Source organism: Coenobita brevimanus, chromosome 86 (assembly GCF_032717465.1).
Source record: "Coenobita brevimanus isolate Jiangsu-jjx chromosome 86, ASM3271746v2, whole genome shotgun sequence".
In the NCBI taxonomy this organism is placed as follows: Eukaryota; Metazoa; Arthropoda; class Malacostraca; order Decapoda; family Coenobitidae; genus Coenobita; species Coenobita brevimanus.
The window spans coordinates 20266849-20277980 of record NC_137039.1 but is presented as its reverse complement, the minus strand read 5'-3'; the positions used below and the strand labels follow the sequence as shown (position 1 = coordinate 20277980).

General features: G+C 42.4%; 1 protein-coding gene across 1 annotated transcript in view; it reads left to right on the top strand.

Moving 5' to 3' along the window:
- The first annotated feature begins 1787 nt into the window (after positions 1 to 1787).
- The window catches only part of LOC145410594 (solute carrier family 23 member 1-like), a 230642-nt gene continuing 221297 nt past the window's right edge, over positions 1788 to 11132 (top strand). Inside the window, exons 1-2 of the mRNA XM_080280709.1 lie at positions 1788 to 1808; positions 2658 to 2815. Of these exons, the coding sequence (XP_080136835.1) occupies positions 1788 to 1808; positions 2658 to 2815 (179 nt within the window). The remainder of the gene's footprint in view (positions 1809 to 2657; positions 2816 to 11132) is intronic.

The window sequence follows — 11132 nt, the reverse complement described above, 5'->3', positions numbered from 1 at the left end:
GTTATAGTAGAGTAAGTCGACATCTCTGTTATACTTTGCGGGATTGTCATCTCTTTGTCTCCATGGCTTCATTTGCGCGTCCTCATTACAAGTTGTATCAAGCTCTCCTGGCCCCTATATAATGAGCTCAGTCTCTGCATCATGGCCACTTAGATCTGCTCCTCATTTTGTTCACATCTCTGTCCTCCCCTGTACAGATATTATTATTGTGAGTGCTCAAGAAGTCTCCAACCATCTAGCAGCTGTGTGTAATTTGAGTATAACTGTTGTTGCATTTTTTCTTGTACTGTATAGCATAAGTTTAATTTGTAGGCTTAGTGAAGTTTTTGTAATTCATGTATGGATCTTTATGTCAGTCATTTTTGATAATAGTTTGTATCTGTAATTATTTATCTGGCATTCACTGAGTATTATCTGGTATCTCATTTCATCAGGGCTGACTTAGATAAATCTTTTCTTGCTAATTTCGTGTTAATAGAGGCTATTGCAGTTAACCATATATTTAACCTGTTTATTTGCCATTACATTATCCTTATGAGTCCTGAATGTTTTGTTGTTAATTTAAGCATTAAACTTTAACTTGTAATTTTACCTAACTCTTTTGTTTTGAACCTGGAACTTTACGGGACAGTAGTGACTCTTCGTATTCTCACTTAAAGTGTACATTATCTTTCCCTGTTTCGTAACAATATATATATATATATATATATATATATATATAATATATATATATATATATATATATATATATATATAGTGAAAAATTGCCCATACACAATGTATTACAAAACACCATTCTTACATGGGATGTTGTTGTTGTATAGTTTCTTCCACTTGACAGAGTGGAAGCGGTTCTATGGTGTGAGGTCCGCCAGTGAAAAGCAGATGATCAGGGGTAGGTGGTGCTAGGCGAGGTGGAATTAAAATAAGAAGAATGGACTATGAGGCTGCTGGAGATTAGGTCAATGAAGCCGGACTTGGTGAGCTGCAGAGCTAGTTTTTCCCCGAGTTCTGTGGGGCTCTTGGAGTCAAGCGGGCGTTCAACGTCGGCAGGACTCCAGCTCATTAGGTGGAGTAGGCCTGGATTTCTTCCCTTTCTTATTCTTCTTCTACTTCCTCTGTGGCTCGTCGTCAGCAGCAGATGGTGGAGTCGAGGGTGGGAGGTCCTCTTCTTCCTGGTGGGTGGAAGGGACGGGAGAAGGAGCCCTTTCCTCGGCTGCTGACGGCAGGCGGCGAGGATCGTCAGGCGGAGCAGGGACGGCTGGCTCTGCGGTCGGTGCAGTGATGGTAGTGGTGGCGGCGGCAGTTGTTCTGTTGAGGGGAGCGTCGAACTGCAGCCTTTTCTACGGTGTTATGCGGGGTTTGAAGACTGCAGCTGTAGGATGCGATGGTCCCTACGAGGGGCAGTATGCGCATTACAGGTGAAGCAGTGTGGGATGACAATGTGCGGACGTCCATTCTTCTAAAAAATCTGTGGAAGAAGAACGAGCATCGCAGCCTTATCACCGCCACAGAATGCCCTCGCCATCACAATGCACGTAGTGACGATTGTGTCAATCTCCCCAGTGCTTTGAGGATCCCTGGGCCAGCAACCCCGAGCCGTGGGGCGCTGTCATACATGAGCAGAGCCCTGCACAGCTGCGCTCCCAGGCCCAGTGACGTTAGTAGCCGCAGGACCCTTCGGCGTCTGTAGGAGACAGAACACAACCACCTCGCCCTCGCACAGCTAGCGTTTTTGGCCTCGTAAATTGGTAGCAACGATCCCTAGGCGGTGTACAAATACATTGATGCTGGTGTCGTGGCGCCGGGTGAATCTATACCCCACCCTAACGTTGTACCATTTCACGGCGCCAGAGATGGACTGAGCCCGTGGCGACTGGAGACCTGCACCGTCAGCCCTCCTTAACAGGTCAAAGGCTGGAGCAGGTGAAAAGGGTATCGCTGGACTTGTTGCTGCCTCGCTGCTGCACCGGGAATTATCCACAGGGGATTGTACTAAATTTTCTATTACTGTAATAAATGCATAAACTAAACTCTAATAGGACGACACACATCACTGTGTCGTATGTGGCATGATATTCTTTTGTATCCTGACCTCATTTAATTTTGAACATTGATCAGTTATGGCTAAAATACAGACGTGTACAAACGAGAAACGAAATTTTGACACACCCTGTGAGCTTGTTATATTCAGAAGGGTCCATACAGTATATTGCACTCCTCTTCCGAATTCTTGTGTGTTGCAAGGGCGGCTTAGCTAGTGATAGCAGTGTCTACCCTGCAATATCTTCTGCTTAATATAACTCTTTTCATGCTTTATAGTGCCTGTTTTTTTGCATGCACTGATTGCATAATTAACTAGTAATTTTATGAGGTGGCCAAAGTATCTGCCTTCTTCACACTTGCAGACTAAGCCGTCCACGCAACAACAGGGGATACCAGCGGACGAGTCAGAGGGATGCAATATACGTACCAAACAGTACGGCCGCCATCTCTCTCCCCGGTTTATACACCATCTACAATAACCCAATCTAATTTAACCCAACCCAACCCATACCTAACGTAACCTAATATAACAACCTAATTTAAACCAGCCTAGTTCATATAACCGGTAATCTTTCTCCACTTCCTTTCTAATCTGTTTGCCATGTTCCCAGCACTACCTAACCTTGGCTGGGGGCACAGTACCCATCCCCATCCTGTTGGCGTCCTTCCTGTGCATCGGAACAGAGGACCCGAGCCGCGGGGCACTGGTATCCACTGTGTTCTTCCACTGCGGTTTGGTCACCCTCCTCCAGACTATCCTGGGCGTCAGGTACGAGTGTTTATGTTTCTACCTTCCTTCCTTCATTCATTCACTCACTCAGCTTTCTTCCTCATTCTTTCTTTAATTTACTTTTCGCTTTCCTACTGCAGGCAAGCCAAACTCCTGCAAAGCATATTAATTACTTTATATAAGTAGATAAATAATTAATCAAACACACACACACATATGTATACAGTATATATATATATATATGTATACAGTATATATATATATATATGTATACAGTATATATATATATATATATATATATATATATATATATATATATATATATATATATATATATATATATGTGTGTGTGTGTGTGTGTGTGTGTGTGTGTAAATACGTAGAGAGAGAGAGAGAGCTCATCTCAGCCGTTTGAGCATCCACTGCAGGACCGGCATATCCCGACCGAAGTGGAGACGATACAGCCAATGTATCTCTATCAAGTGGCTTAGGCTGTCTATCAGAGATTGTATGTAGGGTTAGAAGTGCTTGTAAGTGTAATTGTAGTGTTGGAGTGGCTTTGGATGTTTGTGTAGTCTGTGAGCCAAGTGTAATCGGCCCGCTCAAGCCGACTGGGTCCAAGCATACTTTATAGTATGTGACACTGGTTTAACCACAGCACCTCTTATGTCCGCCAAGCAGTACATGGCCAGAAGAACGCTCCTAAAGTTTATTACGCTGGCGGGACGTGAAACCTCGTTCTTCAGCATACGAAAACGCACACTTTGCCACTGTACCACAGAGGCTCATATATATATATATATATATATATATATATATATATATATATATATATATATATATATATATATATATATATATATGGTATATAGCCTAGACACACAGCCATGCAAATATACATGCACACCTTCAAACATACATAAATATATACGGGGGAGGCGCGCGGTGGCTCAATCAGTAGAGAGGTGGCATGTAGTCCTACTGGACCCGGGTTCAAATCCCCGCTGGGGCAGGGGACAGTTTAAGGATTTGAATTTCCTAAAATTAGACTTTACTGATCTACCAGAAGACCCGCCGATATGTCGTAAAAATAACCCCCCTAATACCAATACACCAGTCCTGTATGAGACAGCCCTAGCATGTATTCAATATGGACGTTGGGTGTTAGCACTGAAGTGGTGACATGTAGAGAGGTGTATGTTATGTAGGAGGACTACTGGGCCTTGGGAGCAGGCAGTGAAGCCTATGCCCAGAGTCGGTCTCACACACACACACATATATATATATATATATATATATATATATATATAGTTTATAAATTTTTTATTTATTTTCAATCCACATACATCCACTTTCGCACTCTCAAGCACCTGGACAATCTCTCTTTCACCTTATCATTTGCACCCCTTACATTCCACGTCGCCATCCTTATCATGTCCTTTGTTCGGGCCTTAGTCGTCATCTTTTGGTCAGTCCTGGTCCGGGGCTTCTTGTTCGTATTATTAGTTAGTTGTTTTCCGGGGAGGGGCACTACTCAGTTTTTTTTTTTTAATCGACGCGAAGATGCACTTGACAGGCTGGTGATGATTGGCTGAATGCAATATCACTTCATAATCTCTTTTCTCGTTAGCATTATGAATTGACAACATATATCTGAGGGGAAATTTGGGTCAATAAATGCTATTCAGACATGCTGCATTCAGCCAATCATTACCGACCTGTCAAGTGGATCTTTGCCTCATAAAATAAAAAAAGAAAGAGTATAACCCTCCGCCAACCCACTTGCTGTCACGTAGGGAACACATGTCGGTTGGTTATAAGGTTACCACCCAGCGTTGTAAATGATTTCGTGGTTTACAGGAAATCATATGGCTTGCCACTCGATGTAGAGTTACCCTAAAAGCAGGGTACCACTACACTAAATGGGTGGATGATAAGCGCCCCCACCTACCACCAGTGAAGAGGTGAGTGTGTGAGAGAATGGGAGTATGGATGGGGTATATGTGCAGGAGTAGGTGAGAATGAGAGGGCAAAAGAAGGAGTGTGTATTGCAGTGAGTAAAACATGGAAGGAGAATACAAGAGAGTATGGATCAGTTGGCTCAAGGATTGTATGGATGACTGAAAGTTGGACTACGAATGTCGGCCATTGTGTGCGTGTATGCGCCAACGCAAGATCGTGCAAGCAGAGTGAGACAAATGTGGAAGTGTGCATGGGAAAGTTTGAAAGGAATGAGAGAGTGTTTTTGACTGGTGACATGAATGGTAAAGGAATGTGAAACTGGATGGAGTAGTTGGTGAGTGGGGTGTGCCTGCTGAGATAGATGAGAATGGCAGTGCTTTAGTGGACATTTGTGCTGGGAGGGGGTTGGTGATTCCCAACACCCTCTTCAGGCACAAAATGATCCACAGGTATATATGGCGAGTGATGAGAACGTTGGATGGTGAACTGAATGCAAGGAAGACAATGACTGATTATGTGTGTGTGGATGAAAGGATGCGAAGATGCGTAACGGATGCAAGAGCATATAGAGGCTGGGGGAGTGGACTTTCTGACCACTACTTGGTGGTGGTCAGAATCAAGGTCCAAGTAAAATGGAGGAATAGAAGGGAAGGACGGGAGGAAGGAGTAGATGCAAGGAGAGTGGAAAGGTTACATGAGGATGAGAAAAAGGCAGAATATAAGAGAGAAGTGGAGGAACGATTGGGTAAATATGAATTAGAACAGATGGGGGACGTGGAAGGTGTGTGCAAGATATTCACAGAAGAAATGTGTGCAGCATGTGAGGTGGTGTGTGGGGTGAAGAGAGGACGAAAGAGGGTACAAGGAACAGCATGGTGGAATGAAGAGGTGAGACAACTGTGACACAAAAGAAAGAAGCATATAATGAATGGATGAGAAATAGGGATGTGGAAGAAGTTGAGAGACGGAAGAGAGAGTTAGAGAGGTGAAAAGATTAGTAAGAGAGATTAAAAAGAGAGTGGATGAGGAATTTGGAAGGAATTTGAGTGTCAAGTGGAGGGAATGTAAGAAAATGTTCTCGAAAGAGATAAAGAGAGTCAGACAGGGTGGCAATAAAGTTAGTAGGGGAGTGAAAGATAAAAATGGTAGATTACTAGTTGAGAAGGGAGAAAAAGTGAGCAGATGGAGGGAACACTTTGATGAATTGTTGAACATGGAGAATGAATGTAATGCGAGTATAAGTGGCTGGGGAATGGCTGGGAGAAGGAGGGAGGTGAGAAGACAGGAAGAAATCAGCAGGATGGAGGTTGTGGAAGCAATGAAGAAAGTCAAAATGGGGAAAGCGGCAGCCCCAGGAATTGATGGAGTGTGTGGTGAAATGATGAAGCATGGGGGAGAGATAATAGTAGAATGAATGTGGAAGATGTGCATTATTGGCCTGGGAGGAAGGTAGAGTCCCGAAGGATTGGAAATCAGGTATAATTATTCCCTTGTACAAAAGGAAAGGGAAAAAGAAGTGTGTGGTAATCATAGGGGCATTTGTCTTCTTAGTGCAATATGAAAAGTATACGGTAGGATACCTATTGACGGAGTTAGGGATATAACGGAGGAATTAGTTGGAGAAGAACAGGGAGGCTTTAGGAAGGGAAGAGGTTGTGTAGATCAGATATTCATTCTTAGATCTTTAGTGGAAAAGTTTCTAGAGAAGGGAAAGAAGTTGTATGCGGCTTTCATGGATTTGGAGAAAGTATATGACAGGGTGGATAAACAAGGATTGTGGAAAGTATTAAGAATATATGGAGTAGATGGGAAGTTGTTGAATGCTGTGAAGAGAATGTATGAAGGTGCTAAGGCTGCAGTGCATGTGGATAATGAATTGAGTGAGTTTTTCTGTCTGAAGGTTGGGTTGAAACAGGGATGTGTCATGTCTCCATGGTTGTTCAGTCTGTATATGGATGGGGTTATAAAAGAGATACAAGGTAGGGCAGTGGATGTTGGAGTGGCCCTGGTGAGGGAGGGCAGTGTTTGGAAACTCCCTGTACTGTTGTTTGCAGATGATACTGTGTTGTTAAGTGAAGACGAAGGGGAGCTGCAAGTCTTGGTGGATGAGTTTGGGAGAGTGTGAAAGAAACGGAATCTAAAGGTGAATGTAAGGAAGAGTAAAGTTATGGTCTTCGAGAGAGGTGAAGTCAGTGAATGTACAGTGTGGCTGGATGATGAGGAAATGGAAAATGTGAGGATGTTTAAGTACTTGGGTAGTGTGATAAGTAAGGATGGAGGTTTGGAGGGTGAAGTGCTTGAAAGGGTACAGCAGGGAAGAAAGGTTGCTGGTTCAGTGATAAGAAACAGGGAAGTGAGCATGGAAATGAAAAAGTTATTACTTGACAGCATTGTGATACCATCTCTAACATATGGAAGTGAAGCTTGGACTTTGTTGGAGGGATACAAGTCAAGAGTGAGAGCAGTGGAAATGGGTTATTTGAGAGGAGCCTGTGGAGTCACATGGAGAGACAGACTGACAAATGAGGATGTGAAAGAGCGTTGTGGTGTGGATGTGGATGTGATGGGAAGCGTTAGAATAAACACACTGAGGTGATTTGGCGAGAGGATGGAGAGTGAGAGACTGACGAGGAGAGTGTATGTGAGTGAGGTGGAAGGGGAAAGAGGGAGGGGAAGGCCAAGGATGAGGTGGAGCGATTGAGTGGAGAGGTATAGGGAGAGGGGGGTGAATTGGGAGCAGGTCAGTGAAATGGCGGGGGACAGGGTGACGTGGAGGCGATTTGTTTGTGACCACCCCATATGGGATTAAGGCATCTGGCAATAGATAGATAGATAGATTTACTTATTTATTTATTTAATATTACACTATTTTAGAAAAAAGTACCTAATCTAAAAACCCTAAAACTAATAACCTAAGAGACAAATGGCCAACCTATGTTAAAGCCTAAAGATACAAATAGGTATACCTAAACAAATGGTAAGAATACCCCGACTACGAGAATACCGTCGACTGTAGATATGTTATGCCTTTATACATTACATACCTGTACTCATCATGTGGTGAATGGCCGGTGGCGTGAAACCTCACTATGTACAGCCGGGGAAACTTCCAGGTTATACACTCGCTCACCACTTCGAAACAGTAAATGTGAGACAAGTGTTAAGTAAAGCAGTAGCCAACATTCGTATATCTGGGAACTGTGTGAGAAGGATGGGGATGGAAGAGGGAGGGGTATGAACTATCAGCTCCCCCATGCTTTCCTTCTCCCTTAACCTCTTCCCTCCCACACAGTGGTACCAGACATTTAAGTGTCTGGCTACTGGTTCACTAGTCGTTGTCTCACGCATAAAGGTCCGAACTGGCAGGCAGGTGTACAAGGCGGAACTTTCCCCCGGTGTACGGGACACCGATACGTGCTACCACGATTCATTGTCAAAGACCGCGCGATGGAAAGTGTGTAGATATCTTACTGGTGGAATGAGTTAGCCCACCGATGTTTGTGATCTTTTGCACGTAGGAAGGACTTGCAAATCTTCCATTTGTGAGTTGATTGTAGGTTTCAGTTTGAAAATATAAAGTGCTTCCAGAAACATGTGTCTACGTGGGTCTTTTGCAGTCAATTATTTCAGTGCCTTTTTCGAGGTGCTGTCGGGTGAGGGTGGTGCTATGACTAGATCTATAGTGATTCTTTATTGATCCTTTCTGTAGGTGATATGTGAGACGCCTTGACAGTTTAGTCATCGTAATTCCTACATAGGCGTGAGGCCCACAGTCTTCACTTGTGCAAGTATATCAGCAGATGATGTGGGCTTCTTACATGGGCGTACTTTTTATGACAAGGCAGTTCTTGAGTAATAGGTGGGAGGTTTTGCAGATCTTATAGTAAGTGAGTGGTGCGATACTTTTGTTAGGATCTGTGCATTTGACGTTTTTATGAATTATATTTTCATTATTCTCTCGTCAGTTCTATACTCTGTAGACGTAATTTAGGTAGTATATAAAGAGTGATATTTTCGTTACTGAGAGAAGGGGCGTTGTAGCCTGAGTACCATTTGTTAACTGCCCTCTGCACTAAGTCTTCCACGTCGCTATTCCGATATCCATTTTTGACGAGAGCTTGTGTAAGTCTTTTCAGCTCTGAACACTACTCCGTGAGGAACAGTGGATGAGGGCACGGCGGACGTAGGCATTGATGGTGGAGCATAAATATCTCTGACATTCACTTTTGGTGTTGAGACAAGTCCTTTATTGGATGATTTTACAAAGACTGCTGCTGCTGCAAATCCAGAGTCGCGGACCTAAATTTCACTTTCGAAGAGTCTACCCAGCGACGCCCCCCCTTCCTCAATGTCCTAAGAACCGCCCGCGACTTTGGATTCACAACTGCAGTCAACATAAAACCATCCAATGATGAAAGTCTGTGTGGGCCAAATTGCAAGCATCATATGAGGTACTATTGGCCAAAAGTATTCTTACACACCTCAGATTTGCCTCTCCCAGATTTCATTTGGTAACACTGACTCCATATCGAGATGTACGATGTCCTATGTTCCCCTCTTCATTTTCCCGTACTTCTAGCTATTTACTTACCTTGCGACAACATTCTATGAATATTGTTATTAACTTCCAGGTAGCCAAATGTTTATTTACTCTGATATTACTTTTATGTGTGAAGGAAACTGGTCTCTCCTCCCCCTCCTTCCTCCCCCTCTCTCTCATACTCCCTCCCTCCCTCTCTATCTCTCATACTCCCTCCCTTCCACTCCTCATTACCTCTCTCTCTCTCTCTCTCTCTCTCTCTCTCTCTCTCTCTCCCATGCTTCCAGATATTTACCTCTCTTGAGACGACATTTCTCAGTTTATTATGCCATTATCGATGAGTAGTTTTTGTTAATCCCTCCATCCAGCCAATAATTTATCATTGGTATTTGCTCATATATTCTGATATTAGTTAGTTGGATTCGTGTCCGAAGGATCACGAAATCAAAGCTCTTGCCGGTAACCACGATTTGTGGGATGGACTCCGCATTTACTCCTAGTCTATATCCATTCCCTCACGACAATATGACGACTCACGCTCGCATTAGCGCAGCCAGGTTGGGTTTAACTTTCCGAGGAACCTGTTCAGGCTTGGTCAGTTGTGAAGAAATAATAATATTTAAGGAAGCAATCTCATTTTTTATCTGGGAAAATGAATTTTTGTCTCCCGCCTTTAATTTTTTGCAGGTTTCAAAACTTTTTATACACAAATGTGTGACTGTATACTGCTCTTCTGCCCAGAATTTCAGCACAAATGGGCTTATTTTAAGCCGTGCAGAAAAAGATTTAGTTTTTTTTGGAAAAATCGTATCTGATCAAAACTGCTATAAGTTATAACAATTTCCTTTGACACACAGACAGGTGACACCTAAATGATGATTCGCAATAATTCCCATGTATATATGAAATGTACAAGTGCAAAAACAAAAAAACAAAAAAATGGGTTTACACTTTCCCCAAAAACCCTGGACATCCCCTCACTAAACATTCGTTTATATATATATATATATATATATATATATATATATATATATATATATATATATATATATATATATATATATATATATATTTAAGAATTAAAGATCACCGATTGCTGTGAATATAGATATTGGTTTCATGATTATAATGAAAAAAAAAAGAAAAAAGAATAGGTTAGTTACAAGCAAAGTAGATACATTTTGAATGTGAAAAAACATTTCGAGAAAACGGCATTTTTTGTTTTACTCTTCTGGAATTCTGTATAACAGCATGCTAGTGTAACATAATCAATCAATCAATCAATTATTTCCTGTGGCACCCCGCGGGATGCATAGGGCCTCGATGAACTCTCTCCATCAATATTTGTCTCTTGCCATCTCCTTCAGGTCCCACCAACACTCCTCTCCTGCTTCTCTTTTCATTGTCCTCAACCAGGTTTCCCTCGGCCTACCTCTACCTCTTCTTCCTCTAGCAGTCCACTCTAGCACATCCTGTATTAAACTGCTTTCTTTTCTGTATATGTGCCCCAACCACTTCCAGCAAGACAGTCTCACATATTCATTAACTGGTTCCACTCGTAATATCCCTTACTCTTTCATTTGTAACTCTGTCTTGCCACTTTACCCCAAGAATCCTTCTCAGTATTTTATTCTCAAATCCTAATACTTTCTGATCTGTTACAATTGTACAATGACTCATGCCCATAAATTAAAATTGGTCTAACCATGGACTTGTAAATTTTCACTTTAGTATGTACCGAAAGCATATTATTATTCCAAACAGATTTCAACATTCCAACAGCTCGCCAAGCCTGTCTAATCCTCTCCTCAATTTCATTGTTTAATGATCCATTAGATGATACAATCGTTCCCA